This window comes from Ictalurus punctatus, chromosome 18, assembly GCF_001660625.3.
Source record: "Ictalurus punctatus breed USDA103 chromosome 18, Coco_2.0, whole genome shotgun sequence".
Classification (NCBI taxonomy): Eukaryota; Metazoa; Chordata; class Actinopteri; order Siluriformes; family Ictaluridae; genus Ictalurus; species Ictalurus punctatus.
The window spans coordinates 12526064-12546398 of NC_030433.2; the positions used below are offsets into that span (position 1 = coordinate 12526064).

The window sequence follows — 20335 nt, forward strand, 5'->3', positions numbered from 1 at the left end:
ATTAATCAATTATCAAAACAATCGTTAGTTGCAGCCCTACACATTTTAGAGCTGTACCATGAAAGCGTGATATTTTTGCTTAAGGTTATCATACCATCAAAATCTCATACCGGCCCATGCCTACACACACGCAACATGTTTTACTGGAACGCTGCTTTACTGTATTTGTACACTGTAAACAAAGTGTGCTATTTAACCAAGCAGACTCAATATAGCCCAATCAGGTGAGACAAGATGTTTTCCGAGATAAGGTGAATGAATATGAAAACTATATTACACATTTTTATACATGAATTCTGGCCTTTGAGTCTTGAGCATGGATACAAAGCGACAGCTTTAAACTACACTAATTTGCTTTGAAAATAACCAAGCAAGCAGGTGAGTAAAGGCATGCAGGCATGTGAGAACTGTCAGCACTGCTGTCAAACAGGCGGGCGAAAGAAAGAGAGAGCGAGCGAGCACGTAGCGGGAACGTACCTGCCGCCTCTAGTAATGCCTCCAACCGCGCCTGTGTCTCTGGATCTACTGTTCTGAGGTCAGCTCCGTCGGCTGCACTGGATAGGAGCAGCTCTGACGCCGTCTTTAGCACTGGGTTATCCAGATCCTCCTGGTCTAAGATGAATGACTCCACCTGAAGGGTAAGAGAGTTACAAAAAAAAGGTAACTATTTAACAAGGGAACATATTTAAATAGTAAGCTATTAAGTTAGCTGATGAACACCTGATAACACCAGAAAAGCATACCACAACATTTGCACATCATGGTATTTATACACTGATTTAATTGCTCAAACATACAATATTAACACTCTCATTGGGGTGTTAGTGTATATATGATCAAACGACTACTTCTCCGACTAAACCACATTTCTGTCTATTACCATCTACCTGTTAATTTTTCTACCCAATCTAGTTCCAGCGGTTCTCATCCTACCATATGTCCGGATCCAACTTTCCAAAGATTTCCCAATCCCCTCCCTCTGGACTTGCAATAAATCATACTACAACCACCTGAGACGCTGTTCACATCTGGTATTAACATCTGTCTTGACAGGTCCAATCACAAGTGGACAGCCCAGACACGTAGATGTTCACACCCTGCATTATGAATCCGTCTCCAGAGAACACTTATGATCATACAACCCCAATTCCGACGAAGGTGGGACAGGGAGGAGTGATGTGTAAATGGACTGACTTGTATTTTTTTTTTAAAAAAACAAACAAACAAACAAACAAAAACACAAATACAAGGATGTTTTACCTAATCAACTGCATAGATTTTTTTTTTTTTTTTTTTAAGATAACCGTCTTCATTTAAAATGGTGCATGCAACACGTTCCAAAAAAGTTGGCACAGGGGCAATTTATGAGTAACGATGTGACAAGTTGAAATAAGAAGGTGATGTGAAACAGGTGAGGCAATCTTCTAATCATAGTATATAAGGAGCTTCCAAAAAAGGCCTAGTCCTTCAAGAGCATGGATGGGTCTAGGCTCACCAATCTCCCAACAGATGCCTTAGCGAATAAGCCGACACTTTGAGAACAACATTCCCCAAAGATAAATCGGTAGGATTTTGGGCATTTCACCTTCTACAGTGCACAATATAATTAAAAGTTTCAAGGAATCCGGTCAAATCTCAGTGTGTAAAGTTCAAGGCTGAAAACCACTTCTGAATGCACATGATCTCCGATCCCTCAGACATCACCGTCTTAAAACAGTCATGAGTCTGTAATGGATATCCTGATATGGGCTCGGGAATACTTTGGTAAACCTTTATCAGTCAACACCGCCGCTGCATCCACAGATGCAAGTTAAAGATTTACTATGCAAAGCAGAAGCCATACATCAACATTGTCTAGAAGCACCGCAGAATTCTCTGTGCTCGGTCTCATCTGAGATGGAGAGTAGCACAGTGGAATCGTGTTTTGTGGTCAGACAAGTCGACATTTCAAATAGTTTTTGGACAAAACAGCTGTCGTGTTCTCCGGGCCAAGGAGGAAAAGGACCATCCAAGCTGTTATCGGTGTCAGGTCCAATAGCCAGCATCTGTCATGGTATGGGGGTGTGTCAGTGCTCATGCCATGGGTAACTTGCACATCTGTGAGGGCACCATTAATGCAGAAAAATATGTACACATTTTGGAGAACATATGCTGCCATCCAGAGCAGGAGAACGCCAAACCACATTCTGTCTGGATTACAAGCGCATGGTTGCTTAATCAGAGAGTGTGGGTGCTAGCATGCCCTACCTGCAGTCCTGACCTGTCACTGATTGAGAATGTGTGACAAATCACGAAGCGCACAATAAGGAAATGAAGGGCCCGTACAGTTGCACAGCTGAAGAAATGCATAATGGATGAATGGGGGGAAATTCTGCTTCCTAAACTTAACTGACTTGTGTCTTCAGCACCCCAACACTTAGTAAGTGTTATTAAAAGTAAAGGTGATGTTACACAGTGTTAAACAGTCGACTGTCTCAACTTTTTTGGAGTGTGTTGCAGTCATCAGATTTGAAATGAGTGTATATTTTCAAAAATAAATAAAATTCACAAAGTAAAACATCAAATAATGTGTTAATAACGTGTTTTCAATATAGTACAGGGTAGGGATGTCATGATACCAAAAATCTAGTAGTCAGTGCCGATACCACCAAAAGTACATGATACTCGATACCAAAGTCAATACCACAGTGTGGTATAAAAATTTAATTAAAAAAATTTAATTAAAAACTCTCCTGGAGGAGATCCTCCTCTGGCTGATACTGGCAAAAAAGGGAGGGGGGGGGTATTTTAGTTATCAAACACTGTCTGACAATGAGTGGAGGCTACAGTGGAGGTGCACTCCTAAACACATGCACGCACGCACACCTTATACTCCGAATGCAGGCATTAGTTTAAATTCACTGATATGGTGGCAGGTGCAAAAATATTTATTAAAAGCATTAACACTTCAATAATTATTAGTGACATTAGGCTACATTTAGCTGACAGGACACGGGCTGAATGGCGATGCATGGGGCCCATTCGGAGGTAGTTTATAACACTGCAATATTTTAGCGTCGTTAACAAATGACTGGCTATCGCAAACATTACATGGAGCATATCATTGACTGGTTTCACGGCTACAACGCTAGATACCTGAAACTAACATAATATAGGACCATCTTTCAGGTGCTTCGCCACATTCCAGGTGTTTCCTCGCTTTGTTTGAAATGAACGAAAGCATTGGTTGCACACCAGCTTCACAGCATCAATTATATGTTTGTTGTAATCCGCCTCGAATGCAAAGTATTTTAAATATTCCATACCACCTCTCAACAAGGCAGGTGGAGCTAAACTTCTGTAGTTTTTCCCGTGTGCTTGTAGTTGTTGTTCTTCACCACTTGTGGACCAACTAAAACGCTTGCGCGTATTTGCTGCCCCCTCGGTAGAACTGCAACCTCAGTACCCTCATAAGAAGCGGTACATACACTACTGCAGAAAAACAAGTACCATCACCTTTTAAGAATGTTAGTACCGAATTGGTACTGAAGTATCGGTTCTCGTGACAGCCCTAGTACAGGGTGAAGTGAATTTTCAAATGACTTTTTTTTTTTTTTTTTTGCATTTTCCATACTGTCCCAACTTTTTCGGAATTGGGGTTGTATTTCTGGAGAAAGGCTGGAGAAAGGCTGTCATGCACATCTTTTAGCTCGTCATCTGCTGCATTTATTTTCAGACAGAAATAATCTCTCATGCAACCTTAGGACTGTTCAAAATGGATTAATCGTTTTTGATCTGCTCATGAAGCTCACGAATGAAGTGATGAAAAGCGGCTGCTTTTGTCTCTGCTGTTACAGCGTCACTTTTATGTACGTATTTAATGGCTAGGGCAATGATGCAGTCTATTAGCTGGTTCTTCATTCCTGTGTGGGACACGTGTGTTCTCACTCTACAAATGTGATGTGGACCATGATGCAGCTTCGAGAAGTATTAGACCCCATTCACACCTGCACTTAATGCCGACCATTTGTGAGCCGATCACCCAGGACGCATGTTAATACTGGGTATGATCTGGGCCTTAATTTCTCCACAGATGTGACGTGGCTGCAATGAAAACCCTTTAGCTGAGCAAACCTTATTGAAATGCTGTGAACACGTTACATTGCTACCTCTGATTCCGGTCCTAGCATGTTTGTGATTTCATCTTACACAACCATGATCAAACCTACAGAACATGGCATTGCTGACCAGAATTAAACACACCTGCTTTGCTAGGTAAAAATTTTTTGGGGCTCTCCCTTCAGCTTAATAACGACACCATGATAAATGTGGACCTTTTTTTTTTATTATTTATTTAATTTTTTTACACAGTCCAAAAATCTCTATGAAAGAAGTATATTTAGTAGATTACATCTTTTTTCCTTTTGGATTTTGTTATAAACAAGAATTTTCCATAAAACCACAAGTGATATTTGAAGACTAGGTTCTCAGACTGCCACTATTTTAAACCATAACATCCCTATTTCTGGTTCATTTCATCATGACCAATGGTAACAATAGTTCCTAACTTGTGTTCAGCTGTGCTCCAACCAGTTTCTATTTTTAACCTTCACATATTAAGGACCGGATGATAAAATGTGTGTCCCGCCACTACTTCTAGTCCAGCAAAGCCGGTTAATTAACACAAGAGGGCTCTGGTGACAAAGTTCACGTGGGCCACAAGGTCCGGGCCTGTAGGTGTATTGCCTAGAGATGAAATGTGCAATATTTAGGCCCTGAGCTTCAGAGGAATTACAGTAAGCACCAAGACGAGCCGATCAGTGGGTTGTCCCTCCCCTTCCCTAGCCACGTCCTTGACCTCTGCATACCTGCTGCTCCACCCCCAAGGCACAACGTCCTGTGTACACACACACACACAAACAACATGCAACACTCAAGCATATGCAGGGGTGTGTGTGAGAGAGAGTGAGAGAGAGAGTGAGAGAGTGTTGTTGACCCACAGAAGCTCTTGTTATCAAGAGGAGCAGCAGCTCAGGCACACGACAAAACTAATCTACATAATTACTAGTGACTTTGACTACAGTGAGCATGGGAGCCTATAATGACATTAAACGTAATGTAATCTAATTTAACACTTCAGTATTCCCTTTCTTACACACAGCGCACACATGGACTTCAATGTACCACATGCATTTCAACAGACCTTTCCTTGGTTATGAACCTTATTCATATATACAGAAATAAACAGAAACCCAGTAATATAAAATAAAAAAGGTTACCATCATGCTAATGACGATTTAAATACATGTGGCTAAGCACGGAAAGGATTTAACGCCTCTTAGAACTTCTAGACAAACCGATTTCGCTATCAAACAAAAGCATATTGGATTTTCACCGGGGGGAGGGGGGATCAGGAAATGAAAACTACATGAGACATCAATGACTGACTGAAATGTACAACTACGATAATATGATTCATGATAATTCGCATACATTAAAAGCAAAATAACATGGGTTTCTTTCATGACATGATCATAATGCAAAAAGGCAGACCAGCCAGTTCCTGAGTGCAGTTAAATGACATCCATGTGTAAATAATTCAGCATCTTTTCCCCCACAAGCATGCTGCATCACCACGGGGAAGTGCTTGTCCGGTACACGTGTCCCATCAGCCACATGAGAATGTATACATGTTTTTGGACTTCATTTTATTTTCTTTTATTGGGCCTCATTTCAGACCTCTAAGCTCACACACTATAAAATGACTGCGAACTCAGTTAGCTGAGTTAGTTAGTTGGTTTGTATCATCTAGAGATTGGCATTTCCTCGCAAAAGGACAGCGAACAGAAGACTGGAAAACAAAATACAACATATGACATGCTGCCACTCTTGTTTATACCCAAGACTGTGCATTAAACACTAAAAAAAAAATTTTGAAGATAAGAAATAAAAATAATATGTGCAAGAATGTGCAAAAAGGGATGTACAAAATTAGAGACTAAATGGAAGGGGTCTTCCATGAAAACATTTGGACAGAAAATCAAGCAGTGCCAAGAGGAGATGACCCACAAAAAAATGGTGAGTAAGGCAGCGAGGGTGGGTGTGGTCAGCAAAAAGTCCATCTGTGGCCAGAATAATTAAAAACATGCAGAGCTCAGATGGTGAACACTTATACTTTCCTGCTCTACACTCTACTCGTAGGATGTACATATATGTGTCGCAGAAGAAAAAAGAAAAGAAAAAAAGAAAAGCAAGGTGCGAGGAAGTTGGAGAGTTTTCAGATTCAGATGGGGAGAAAACACATATAGAGATAGAGTAAGGGAGAGGCTGAGTCATGAGAGACTTCATGTCCAATAAGGGAATCTTATTACCTCATCAACGCTCTGAAAGCAAGATAGGGTGTTTTTCCTCCAGCTTAGCTAACACACAAACACACACACAAAAGGAATATTCCAGTTACTATTGTGAGATCTGCTGTGTTCGGGCTACAAACACACACCAGTAAACAGATGACTACAGTTTGGATGAAAGATTATCTTGTGCTGCAGTGACTTAGTGTACCTCAAAGACACAACTCGGGTTCCTCGTTCTTTTCCGCCACCCTAAAACAACTGGAAAAACAAGGGGGGGGGGGGGGGGGGGGGGGGGGGCAACCTTTCCCACAACCCTGCTCTGTTTAGGTTTAAGGGAGAATAGATATTGTTGTGCTCGGGTTCTACGCTTATATTCCTCGGCTTTAGTAGTGAAGCGACACATTGTTGTGTACAGTACAGTGCAGTCATTCAATCAGTGCCCTCTACAAATTCACTATAAAATGACCTTAACGCAACTTGCACGTTAAAAATTATCAGACAAGTAAAACCAATGTTCAGCAGATTAGGTGTGCTGATAGGATCAGGATTCTCCGATAGCCATCAAGTGGGATGACTTAAATGTCTGTCGGAAGACGCTGTTTCCGTAGCTTTAAGATGGACAAAAATAAGGTGTGTTGTATTTCGTAACACACGTTTCAGTTTACCGCTCGTTTCTGTATCCTACATGAACCTTAATCACCTGCAGTGCAACAAATAGCAGGGCTCTACAGTAACAATTTCTTTTAGGAGCACACTCCTAATTACAAAAATTTAGGAGCATGGTCAACGTTTTTTTTTTTTTTTTTTTAAAGAGATGGTAGTGTTAATATGCCACAATATAACACACAAGAAGGCATGAGAAAACTTGAGCTTATCAATTATGACAGAATTTAGGAACATGGTGTGAGCCATGACAAATTCATTTACCTTCTGATAAACAAATGTAATATTTTCAGTTAATTTTACAGACTGTATGCAAAAACACAACAACCACCATTAACCGGTTGCACCTTGTAAACAAATACAAAAAACCTCAAAGTTCAGTCTTTGAATTCTGCTCCTTTTAAATATATTTAAAGCTACACTATTAGACATTTTCCACTGTCATGGTTCTGGGCTGGAGTCAGTTCTCGAACCGCTCTGTGTATATTGTGTATATATCTGAATAACCTCATATAGGATGTCACTGGGTGAGTTCATTTACCCGTCAGATGCAAAGCACTTGAGTGTAATGGTGTTCATTAGGGATGCACCTATCAGGATTTTTACAACCGAAACCGATCCAGATACCAATCCTTTCTTGTTTAAACTTTAATCAGGAGTTCTGTCATAAACAGTTAAACGTAAGCTCTCTGCTCATGGTTAATGTTAATTGAATTAAAATAATAGCAATGAGAAATACTGTTGGTTAATTGACAAACAGCATAAATGATTATTTTTAAATATCTTAAAAACAATAAAGAGTCCTAATTAAAAGTAGACCAACACAAAAATGATCCATATTAGGAAAAAGGCCAATAGCCTTCTAAGGAGATAGCGAACTAGGCTTAATGTCAAATTGATATCAAGTGCAACCCATAGTAATTAAACATTACTTCATTTCTCATTTTATTGATATTTTATGAAGTTATTATAATATCTATGTTTTTATATTAGATGATTTATTTATAACTAAGCACATTTTCGTTACATTTTATTAGTTTTTTTTGTTTGTTGATCAGTTGTTCCTTTGAGATCAGTTTCCCCAGTACAGTGTTGCCATGTCTGCTGATAATATGTTTTTTGGGGGATTAAATCAAAACATAAAAACTGCAGTTGACTTTTCTAGTGATATCTGGCAACCGTGAGTATAAATGAAGTGAATGCGCCGTGCGTGTGAGTTGGGACGAGTTGGGACGAGTTGGTGAAGAGAGTGAAGGACAGCGGCAGTGTACTGTATGTTTACACACTGATCAGTTGCTACTCTTGATTATGATTGGTGAGGAATTATTTAATAAAGAAGTTTGAATTAAAACCTACCTTGTAGCATTAGCATTATTATTAATATACTCCGCCCGACGCCGCTGTGTCTACACGAGCAGGTCACAGCTGCAGGTTCAGGTCATTTTGCGGGATCAGTAAAAGATGGCGGTTTGTGTTATCGGGAAGTTGAAGCAGATGATGTACAGTGTCACTCTCATCATAATGGCTTCTCTGCCTTATTTACACACTTGTTCTGTTGACTGAGGAGGTGAAAAGCAGTGTGAAAGTAACTTTTGCCCGGTGTACATGCATTTTGGGGTTTTAATTTTTGTTCCGATTGTATTATACAACTCCAAACAGGTCACTCGCACCGGTGCGCGCAAATACTTTTTCACAGTCACACAAAATACTTTCAGTCACAAATGCGAGTGAAATGGTCGCACTGTAGAGCCCTGAATCGTTTTTTTTATTTATTTTATTTTATCGCAACTTAAAAAGTTTTGTGCTTTTTTCTGCGGAAAAACTACATGAATTGGCGGAATTGTTTTGCATGGTCTTTTGCAGTGATTGTTGGTAAACGAGAGCATTCAGATGGACTCGTGTTCAACGCACGTGTCCCAGAGGGCTTTGGCTGAATGCACATTGTGATGACGCCACTTGACGTGTCTTCGCCCAAATCTGTGGAAAATCTGCGTAACACTGAAACTGCAAGCTCCTCCGAATATTGCAGAGTTCGCTTGATTTTGCGTTAATTTCTGCAATCGCAAAAATCACAAAATCCTGGAGGAACTGTGTTATGATATTTTTGTTACATCCCCCAAACTCTATTGTGAAATCTCACATTTATCATTAATCAGACCTGCAAAATTAACATCTCAAATCCAAATAAAAAGGAAAAGCATTAATGTAATCCACAAATACTGATTCAACAACTGGGAAAAAAAACCCCACCATTTTAGATTTGGGAATTTCCTTTTTTCAAATAAATAAATAAATAAATAAATAAATAAATAAAGAGACACTTTTTATATTTGTATATAAAACAAATTTGTATATATGTTTTGTAAATATGTTTATATTTGTATATAAAACAAAAGGTATTTGCAGAAACATTGCAAATACATTTAAATTAGAGCTTTGTGAAAGTTGAAAGAACTGAAATATATGTTATTGTTAGAAATAATCAGGAGACTAGTGCAAGACTGAGTAAAATAACTACGTGATTGAAACTGTAATCATTTACTTATCATTCGGCTCTGAAACAGCTGCTGAATGCTTCCACTAATCTGGGATTAGGTTTGCTCACGCTGATGTTATCAGATACTCAACAAGCCAGTCCAATCTTGACTGCGTAAATTATATCATTAAAAACAAGCTAGTATATTGTACTTTTGTTACATGAAAGAAAAATATGAAACAAATCTAACTTGTCTGCTCAAACACAAAATATTTAAAAAATAATAATTATAAAATAATGTATGATAACCTGAAGAAAATAGCAAATGGTGACACACGACATCTTACACTGTGCTTTTATCACTAAAAGCCAGTCTGTTCATACAGAAATGCAAAACACATTCCAGATTTTTGCATGCAGTTAACACGTTTCAGTTTCTCCCACTCAGATCCAGACACTTTTTTTGACAGCATTTAGACTGATCATGTGATCCTGCCCTGTCAAATCAAATCAACTCATATTTTATTTGTCGCATACATAGTATGACACGTAGTGAAATGCTTTTTATGACCAAACCAATATGTAAAAGAGAATCTAAAAAAGATCAAACCTATTGTGTTACACACATCTACAGCATCCTGGTTCTGGTGGGCGTGCATTCACAGAGGAAAAACAGTTTCCTGCGGATGTACAGACATGGTCCAGGCCGAGCGCTATTTAATTGTTAGTGTTCTTCCATCATTCCCCAAATAAATAGATCCCGGTTCCATCTTTGGCATTTCTATTGGCTCACAAGACTCGCGCTCGAGTCAGAAGTTCATCTAGATAAGGTAACTGGTATTAGGAAAATTCTCTTTCGACAGATATGTAGAACTGCGGAAACGCAATGGAGATTTGGGCCGTCAAAAACAAAAAAAATAAATAGAGTTTAATCTGATGCTCAAAATGTTTTTGGTTATCTAGAAAACGTATTGAGCACAGCTCTCTGTTCTCAATGCTCGAGTGAGGATTTCTACCCGCAACTGACAGGGTTTGCTCCCGTTTCCCCCCATTTGTTTCCATTTTCCAATAATATTTCTGACCTATGAATGAAGGAGTTTTATGCATACTTCCCTCAGCCAACATTTTTTGTCCATTTAAAGTCATTTAATTATACACAGTGACGAAAAACGCCATAACAATCCGTATGGGATTTCACTGAGGTGTTTTGGTGATTGTTGCAGCCAAAAATGCTTGATTTTGCAGCAGCTTTTTTCGAAGTTTGAGATGCAATTTGTAGAGTTTTTTGTGCTTTTTTTTAATTGCAGAAAACTACTTGACGAAATCGCAATGGCATGAAATTGTTTTTCACGGTCTTTCGCAGTGCTGTTTGTTAGTAAATGAGACCTCTTAGCTGTACTCATGTTCGACGCACATGAATCCAAAAGGGCTTTGACTGAATGTGTGTTGTGGTGACGTCACATGACGCACCTTGACCTAAATCAGTGGTAATTTTGAAAAGCTGAACGATCCTCAGAATATTGCGGCGTTTACTAGAGTTTAGCGTTCATTTCTGCTATTGCCAAAAAAATAAAATAAAGTTCTTTAAAAAAAAATCAATTTAATAAAATAAATAAATAAATAAATAAATAAATAAATAAATAAATAATTGCTGCATCCTGGAGGGACTGACATAGGAAGCAAACCAAAAGCATCAAATTTCACTCCAATTCAGACTCAACAATCGGACTTATATGCTTATTAGCGTAAACGCACCTAAACGCCCTGTATCTTCACTGTACCATTTCCCCAATCTTAACTGTTGAGGGGACTATCAACTATCACAAAACATAAACACAGCTGTTGATCAGCCAGGTAATGATGCATAGTATTGAGAATCAAGCGTATGTAAACGTTTGAACTGGTTCATTTGGGTAAATTCAGTTAGTATTGTGTCTTGTGGACTATAAGTAAACATCTGTTATATGTAGTAGCTTATTCAGGGTAGTACTGAATACAAAATGAAATGCGATTTTAATGATTTAAGTGCAATTAATTATTTGTGATGCTACAAGTGCTAATAGACAACTGCTTGAAGCCGTGGGCTGCGTCTCAAACCGCGTACTTACCGTCTATATAGTAGCCGAGATACATGTATTTTTCCCCACTACAGGCCTATAGTAGGCAAATATGTGGTTTGGGACGCAGCCGAACTCTCTTGTTCGTCGTAAAATGTTGGGAACTGCCATGTGTGATCGTGTCCTGTCGCAAAATGCCGTGAAAACTCACGACATTCATAATGTGATTAAGGTGTTTACATGTCTATAATACACATCCATAATCCGACTAAAACAGGAGTACTCCACCTGTCTTAATTCGATTATTGCTTACTTCGAGTATGACCTTAATTAGATTAAGGTGAGTAAAAATTGCTGTTTACATGGTAGTTTCTTGATCGGGTTAAAAGTGGATTATTGTCGTCCATGTAAACACAGCTACGGGGTGCGTCATGCTTTATGATCAGGTGTCTCCATCTGTCTGCAGACGATTATCTCAAACTAGCCGGGAAAACGTCTTCGGCTGTACTCCTTTCAGGCACAATGATGTTGGACACACTTGAGCTGACGTACGATTATAAATTTCCAACTAAATTCAAACCCAAGAGCGCCGACTGTTACAGGCTTCCCAGGATGATTCACAGCAGCACAGGAACATTGACATGTTTTATAGCATATTTTTCCTCATCTGACTCAATTTACACTGACGGTATTACTATAGTGTAGTTTTTGTAATGGGTATAAATCTGGAACGAACAAATGAAATGGTGAGCCAACGACTCAATATTTCTTAAACAGGTTTTCAAGGTTCATAAGAAGTCTGTCAAACATTTATAAAAGTATCTAAAGCTCAACACTAAAGGTATACAAGTATGATTGTACATGTTTGCCTAATGTGCCTCATGTTTGAAAAGCAGGAGTAAGAAATAAAAGAAATACATACGACATGTATAAAAAACAAGTGTCCTTGGTGGCAAAAATTGGAAGAGGGTGACGAGAGAACACAAAGGTGCAATCGCTTATGAATACCTGTGCAGCCGGTGTGCATTTCACTTTCAAATTATTGGCAATACGGGGTGGCAATTGCTTTAAATGGTCATGAAACCTCCCTCTTTCAGCTCAAGTCCACCTCTCAACTTTTTTGAAAAATGCAGCTTAAATGGCCGTGGATGGCTGTGAGAAGAAGGGACGGGGAGGGGGCGTGGCATGAAAAGGCAGGAGAGGAAGAGGGAGGCGAGCCTTCAGAACACTCAAAAAATAAACAAATAAATAATTTTTTTTTTAAAAAGATGGATAGTGACAAAGTTTGCTGATGAGGCATAGGACTTCTCTCCTCCTGAATCTCCAGGGCTAAATGGAGACACAATAGATAGATACAGATGTAGATGTATATGTACAGTGCAGATACAGATGTTGATGTACAGTGCAGGTCCTACGCCCTGTCTATTTAAATCACTAGCCCCGGTGTGACTATGGAGGAAAACATGATACCAGAGGCAGCACGGAAGAGAGAATTGTTGGAATAGTAGATAGCTAATAGGCTTGAGCTTTTCATGAATAAAAAGGCGAAGGTTCTTCCCTTCAACACAGACTCTCGTTGCATAAATTTACATGCAATGGCCCATGGAGCATTAATATGATATTATATTAATACTATATAGCATATGAACGGTTTTTATATTTTATTATATTATTTTCCTCGAGCCGGTGGTAGCGCAGATGGGAGAAGTGTCGGAATAATAGTTAGCTAATAGGCTCGAGCTTTGCATGAATAAAAAGGCAAAGTCTCTTCCCTTCAACGTGGACTCTTGTCGTATAGTTTTGCACGCGATGGCCTACGATGCTTTAAGCAGTTTAATTAGCTCAAAAGGCAAATAAAATTGTCACGGTTAAAATTAGACACATACCTCATTTGAAGAGATAGAGAAGTCCTCGGGACTGAGTACCGCAACAAGTCCGAAGTCCACCTTTCTCCAATTCTCATAGCTCTCCCGAATAAACACACTTGAACTTTTGCACCTCTGAAACAAACACCTGCGCCCCATTTGAATGCGTCTCTCATCTACTACATCTGTAGGAAAGCACCACGTGTGGTCATGAATAATTAAGAGACAGCATCTTCTCATAGGATAAGAACACACAGGATCATGAATAATTATGAGACAACGATATGTCTTCGAAATCAGTTTAATTGTAATGTCCGTTTTCACGCTCAAAAAAATGTTGCATGCTGCGCCTGTGTCAGACACGCCATGCTGGGAGTTTTACAAATCACGAAAATTGTGCACGGTTTTAATAATTAAATGTGACACGGTAATACTAACCGCTGGAGAATTTTATCGAGGTTTATCGTGAAACCATTAACCGTTTCATCCCTACGAGGAACTAGGGGCTTTTGGAGGTCCCCTGTGTGTTTCCACCGCAGGGACCAAGCTCTAAATTAAGTTCCGGGTAAAATATTTCCCCCACAGAAAGTCCCTACTTGGGAGGTGGTACTTTTTTCCAAAGTTCAGGACCTTTGGGGAGTGCTGAATGGTTGAGAGCATACAGCATATATTTTCCAATCACCATTTTTAAAAGTCTGTAACGGTGCGTACAGTGACAGTTTATTGCGATTCGAATAAACATAGTTTATTAATAAATATGACTGATAGACCGACGACGAGGTTCAGGCCCTAACTATTCTGCCGAGGACGAAATACAGCAGGAAATGAAAACGGCGCTTGCAGTTGCTGTGTCGTTATCAGAGTTCAGAAAATAGACTATCAATTTTTAAAACACAAACCTTTACGCAAAGATTTAAAAAATAATTAATTCCGTGACTGGAAATCGAACCTGGACCGTGGCAGTGAAAGCACTGAATCCTAACCACTAGACCAGGAGTTTAGTTGCAGCGAACTCTTATTACTGTTCCAACCAGAGCCTGCTATGTGGTTTTTTATGAGCTGAACAAACATTTTACATTGTTCCGTCATTAAAATCAGCTCACTTTGTGTCAATCAGTTTGATTGTAGCATACTTGAGGCTTCATATCCTCACAAAGGGCTTGTCGCATGCAGTCATACATCACCAGACTAATTTGCCTAATCTAAACGGTACTTTAGACTGCAATGGAAACGCAGTCAACAAAGCTCTGGAGGAACCAAATGGTCCCTTGAAAAAAAAGTTCCTGGGACTAACTGTTCAGGGTAATTTCGGTGGAAACACAACTGCAATCAGAAAGATGTGGAGGAAGGCTTGGTTATGCAGATGTGATAAAGTGTTACTCTCTGGCACCTATCTTTTTGCACTACCTGTTATCTCGGACACTTCCACACTAAAACTGTGTGCTGGTCTACATTGTCACTTACTGTGCCTGTTGTCCTGTTTTAGTAATACTGTACAGTCTTCCTGTTGTTAGCACACGTTTGCACGTGCACGTTATGTAAAAGTGTGTAGTTCTTATTTAGTTCGGAGGCGTCTCATGTGGTTAGTGTGTTTTATGTAGCATCATGGTCCTGGAGGAACGTTGTTTCATTCCACTGTGTACTGTAGCAGCTGTATATGGTTGAAATGACAAAGTGAACTTGAACATGATCTGAGGATCGTCTGTTCTGCTGAGAGAACCAGAGGTACAGCGAATGTGAAGAATGCCATGTTTGTTTTTATTTCTGCTATTCCTAAAAAACATTTGGGTATGACAAAGCATCATTATGGTTTTTACATTTTATCCTGGATGATCAACTGGATTCAGGGATCTGCTGCACATCGCAGGAAATACATTTGATTCATCTCAAGCTTTCATTGGTTGTTTCTCAGTGCTGTTCTTGCTACTAGTTGTACAGACGTTCACACAACACGATTCATCAGCAAGAAAATGGAACGCATATGAAAATATCAGAGCAGCATCGATCGCTCAGAGACTGCTGAACTCAAAATCTGCTTTGTGTGTTTTCCCATGCCTCCCACCCCTCAGGTAAATTCTGGGTTAGGCCACTAACCAATGAGGAACTCGTTCTAGACACACTTTTTACACATACTAATGTTTAATATTTCACTATTGCCCTGGTAGAATTTACACAACCTTTAATTAAAATAAACCAACTAACTTTGGACATTCTTTTGCTGCTCTTCTCAATCAAAACTCACCGACACTGAACGCAGATGAATAATCTAAGGATTATTTGTTCCACTCAACAAACCTCCATTCTTGTGATTAATTTAGCGAGGGGTTGGTACAGATACTAGTATCAGATGTCTGTTCGATACTATGCTCGTTTAGTCTGAATTGTTTAAATAAAAATACACAGATCCCATTACCAGACAATACTAGTTAGCGTAAGCCTAATGTACACAGTAGCACTAAGAGACAGAGCACAGTGAGCTGGCCATGTTTCACAATTAATAACAGCAATCAAGGCCAAACAGACTACAAACTGTGCTCTGGGATAAATACCAAGCATCCTCAGGTAACCTTGTAACCTTCCCAAGACACGCGTTTCACAGAGCAGCGCAACACACTCAGAGGAAAGCGTAATACGGCCTCTTCCACATACATGACCTCACAGACACCCATGACTGGCTGGTGTCACTGTGATTGACAAGGAAGACGAGAGCGAGAGAGCATGAGAGAGAGAGAGAGTGAGAGAGAGAGAGAGAGAGAGAGAGAGAGAGAGAGAGAGAGAGAGAGAGAGAAAATGCAGCCCCTCCCACACAGAGAACATAGCCAATTTTGCTCCCATTGCTCCTGGTGATGGATGAACGTGTCATTGATGGGACTCAAACTCGCGATTTTAGTCGAGGGCAAACGTTTTCCTTTGCACCACTTAACCAGTACGTTCTTGACCATCGGACACTATTGGTCATTGACAACGAGCAATTCCGTCACAAAGAAAGCAACCAAACGTACTTAACTTACAGCTGTACAGAAGTACGTTTCTGAGTGAAACCAAACCCATTTTCCCGGCAACTTTACTATATGCAAAGTTGATGCACTTTATACCACAGCGCAACTGAATGCTCAAATCTGATTGATTGTAGCGTGTGATTTTCCCCCCCCAATAAAAGTACAAATAGGAAAGTACAGCTTCCAGCTGTAACATGAATGATGAGCTAGTAATTGTCATGATGCTTTGTGAAGTTTATCAGCACAGGAACGTTGTCAAGACAGAAGAGTTTACGCTTTCTGCTTTCATGGTGAATTGACATGCTGCATTTTTTTTTGAGACACAGAGAGGGAGAGAGAGACACACCCAGAGAGAGACACCCAGAGAGAGTGAGAGAGAGCGAGAGAGAGAGACACCCAAAGAGAGAGAGAGAGACACCCAGAGAGAGAGCGAGAGAGAGACACCCAGAGAGAGAGCGCACGAGAGAGAGACACCCAGAGAGAGAGAGCGAGAGAGAGACACCCAGAGAGAGAGAGCGAGAGACACCCAGAGAGAGAGCAAGAGAGAGACACCCAGAGAGAGAGAGAGAGCAAGAGAGAGACACCAAGAGAGAGAGAGAGAGCAAGAGAGAGACACCAAGAGAGAGAGAGAGAGCAAGAGAGAGACACCAAGAGAGAGAGAGAGCGAGAGAGAGACACCCAGAGAGAGAGAGAGCGAGAGAGAGACACCCAGAGAGAGAGAGAGCGAGAGAGAGACACCCAGAGAGAGAGACCCAGAGAGAGACCCAGAGTGAGACACCCAGAGAGAGAGAGAGAGAGAGAGAGCGAGAGACCCAGAGAGAGAGAGAGAGAGAGAGAGAGAGAGAGAGAGTGAGAGAGAGTGAGCGAGAGAGAGACACCCAGAGAGAGAGAGCGAGAAACCCAGAGAGAGAGAGAGAGAGAGAGAGAGAGAGAGAGAGAGAGCGAGCGAGATACCCAGAGAGAGAGAGAGAGAGAGAGAGAGAGAGAGCGAGTGAGACACCCAGAGAGAGTGAGCGAGAGCGAGAAACCGAGAGAGAGTGAGAGAGAGAGAGTGAGCGAGAGCGAGACACCCAGAGAGAGAGAGAGAGAGAGAGTGAGCGAGACACCCAGAGAGAGAGAGAGAGAGAGAGTGAGCGAGACACCCAGAGAGAGAGAGAGAGAGAGAGTGAGCGAGACACCCAGAGAGAGAGAGAGAGAGAGAGTGAGCGAGACACCCAGAGAGAGAGAGAGAGAGAGAGTGAGCGAGACACCCAGAGAGAGAGAGAGAGAGAGAGTGAGCGAGACACCCAGAGAGAGAGAGAGAGAGAGAGTGAGCGAGACACCCAGAGAGAGAGAGAGAGAGAGAGTGAGCGAGACACCCAGAGAGAGAGAGAGAGAGAGAGTGAGCGAGACACCCAGAGAGAGCGAGAGAGAGAGGGAGCGAGACACCCAGAGAGAGCGAGAGAGAGAGGGAGCGAGACACCCAGAGAGAGAGCGAGAGAGAGAGTGAGCGAGACACCCAGAGAGAGCGAGAGAGAGAGTGAGCGAGACACCCAGAGAGAGCGAGAGAGAGAGGGAGCGAGACACCCAGAGAGAGCGAGAGAGAGAGGGAGCGAGACACCCAGAGAGAGCGAGAGAGAGAGGGAGCGAGACACCCAGAGAGAGCGAGAGAGAGAGGGAGCGAGACACCCAGAGAGAGCGAGAGAGAGGGAGCGAGACACCCAGAGAGAGCGAGAGAGAGAGGGAGCGAGACACCCAGAGAGAGCGAGAGAGAGAGGGAGCGAGACACCCAGAGAGAGCGAGAGAGAGAGGGAGCGAGACACCCAGAGAGAGCGAGAGAGAGAGGGAGCGAGACACCCAGAGAGAGCGAGAGAGAGAGGGAGCGAGACACCCAGAGAGAGCGAGAGAGGGAGCGAGACACCCAGAGAGAGCGAGAGAGGGAGCGAGACACCCAGAGAGAGAGAGAGAGCGCGAGCGAGAGAGACACCCAGAGAGAGAGAGAGAGCGCGAGCGAGAGAGACACCCAGAGAGAGAGAGAGAGCGCGAGCGAGAGAGACACCCAGAGAGAGAGAGAGAGCGCGAGCGAGAGAGACACCCAGAGAGAGAGAGAGAGAGCGCGAGCGAGAGAGACACCCAGAGAGAGAGAGAGAGCGCGAGCGAGAGAGACACCCAGAGAGAGAGAGAGAGCGCGAGCGAGAGAGACACCCAGAGAGAGAGAGAGAGCGCGAGCGAGAGAGACACCCAGAGAGAGAGAGAGAGCGCGAGCGAGAGAGACACCCAGAGAGAGAGAGAGAGCGCGAGCGAGAGAGACACCCAGAGAGAGAGAGAGCGCGAGCGAGAGAGACACCCAGAGAGAGAGAGAGAGCGCGAGAGAGAGACACCCAGAGAGAGAGAGAGCGCGAGAGAGAGACACCCAGAGAGAGAGAGAGCGCGAGAGAGAGACACCCAGAGAGAGAGAGAGCGCGAGAGAGAGACACCCAGAGAGAGAGAGAGCGCGAGAGAGAGACACCCAGAGAGAGAGAGAGCGCGAGAGAGAGACACCCAGAGAGAGAGAGAGCGCGAGAGAGAGACACCCAGAGAGAGAGAGAGCGCGAGAGAGAGACACCCAGAGAGAGAGAGAGCGCGAGAGAGAGACACCCAGAGAGAGAGAGAGCGCGAGAGAGAGACACCCAGAGAGAGAGAGAGCGCGAGAGAGAGACACCCAGAGAGAGAGAGAGCGCGAGAGAGAGACACCCAGAGAGAGAGAGAGCGCGAGAGAGAGACACCCAGAGAGAGAGAGAGAGCGCGAGAGAGAGACACCCAGAGAGAGAGAGAGCGCGAGAGAGAGACACCCAGAGAGAGAGAGAGAGCGCGAGAGAGAGACACCCAGAGAGAGAGAGAGAGAGAGAGACACCCAGAGAGAGAGAGAGAGAGAGAGAGAGAGAGAGAGACACCCAGAGAGAGAGAGAGAGAGAGAGAGCGCGAGAGAGAGAGAGAGAGACACCCAGAGAGAGAGAGAGCGCGAGAGAGAGACACCCAGAGAGAGAGAGAGAGCGCGAGAGAGAGACACCCAGAGAGAGAGAGAGAGAGAGAGACACCCAGAGAGAGAGAGAGAGAGAGAGAGAGAGAGAGAGACACCCAGAGAGAGAGAGAGAGAGAGAGAGCGCGAGAGAGAGAGAGAGAGAGACACCCAGAGAGAGAGAGAGAGAGAGAGAGCGCGAGAGAGAGAGACACCCAGAGAGAGAGAGCGCGAGAGCGCGAGAGAGAGAGACACCCAGAGAGAGAGAGAGCGCGAGAGAGAGACACCCAGAGAGAGAGAGCGCGAGAGCGCGAGAGAGAGAGACACCCAGAGAGAGAGAGAGAGAGAGAGCGCGAGAGAGAGACACCCAGAGAGAGAGAGAGAGAGAGAGCGCGAGAGAGAGAGAGAGAGACACCCAGAGAGAGAGAGAGAGAGAGAGCGCGAGAGAGAGACACCCAGAGAGAGAGAGAGAGAGAGAGCGCGAGAGAGAGAGAGAGAGACACCCAGAGAGAGAGAGAGAGAGAGAGCGCGAGAGAGAGAGACACCCAGAGAGAGAGAGCGCGAGAGCGCGAGAGAGAGAGACACCCAGAGAGAGAGAGAGCGCGAGAGAGAGACACCCAGAGAGAGAGAGCGCGAGAGCGCGAGAGAGAGAGACACCCAGAGAGAGAGAGAGAGAGAGAGAGAGCGCGAGAGAGAGACACCCAGAGAGAGAGAGAGAGAGAGAGCGCGAGAGAGAGAGAGAGAGACACCCAGAGAGAGAGAGAGAGAGAGAGAGCGCGAGAGAGAGACACCCAGAGAGAGAGAGAGAGAGAGAGCGAGAGAGAGACACCCAGAGAGAGAGAGAGAGAGAGAGCGAGACACCCAGAGAGAGAGAGAGAGAGAGAGCGCGAGAGAGAGACACCCAGAGAGAGAGAGAGAGAGAGAGCGCGAGAGAGAGACAGCCAGAGAGAGAGAGCGCGAGAGCGC

General features: G+C 42.9%; 1 protein-coding gene across 13 annotated transcripts in view; it reads right to left on the reverse strand.

Moving 5' to 3' along the window:
- ankhd1 (ankyrin repeat and KH domain containing 1) overlaps window positions 1–20335 on the reverse strand; it is a 51779-nt gene that overhangs the window by 22396 nt on the left and 9048 nt on the right. For 7 of the 13 annotated variants that reach the window (XM_053687678.1, XM_053687682.1, XM_053687681.1 and 4 more), the window contains 3 exons: window positions 6351–6398; window positions 4784–4876; window positions 478–631 (listed from right to left, as the gene is read on the reverse strand). In XM_053687678.1, the coding sequence (XP_053543653.1) occupies window positions 478–631; window positions 4784–4876; window positions 6351–6398 (295 nt within the window). Of the gene's footprint in view, window positions 1–477; window positions 632–4783; window positions 4877–6350; window positions 6399–6540; window positions 7766–20335 lie in introns of those variants that run through there. The other 6 variants (XM_053687687.1, XM_053687686.1, XM_053687684.1 and 3 more) reach the window with 5 other exon arrangements.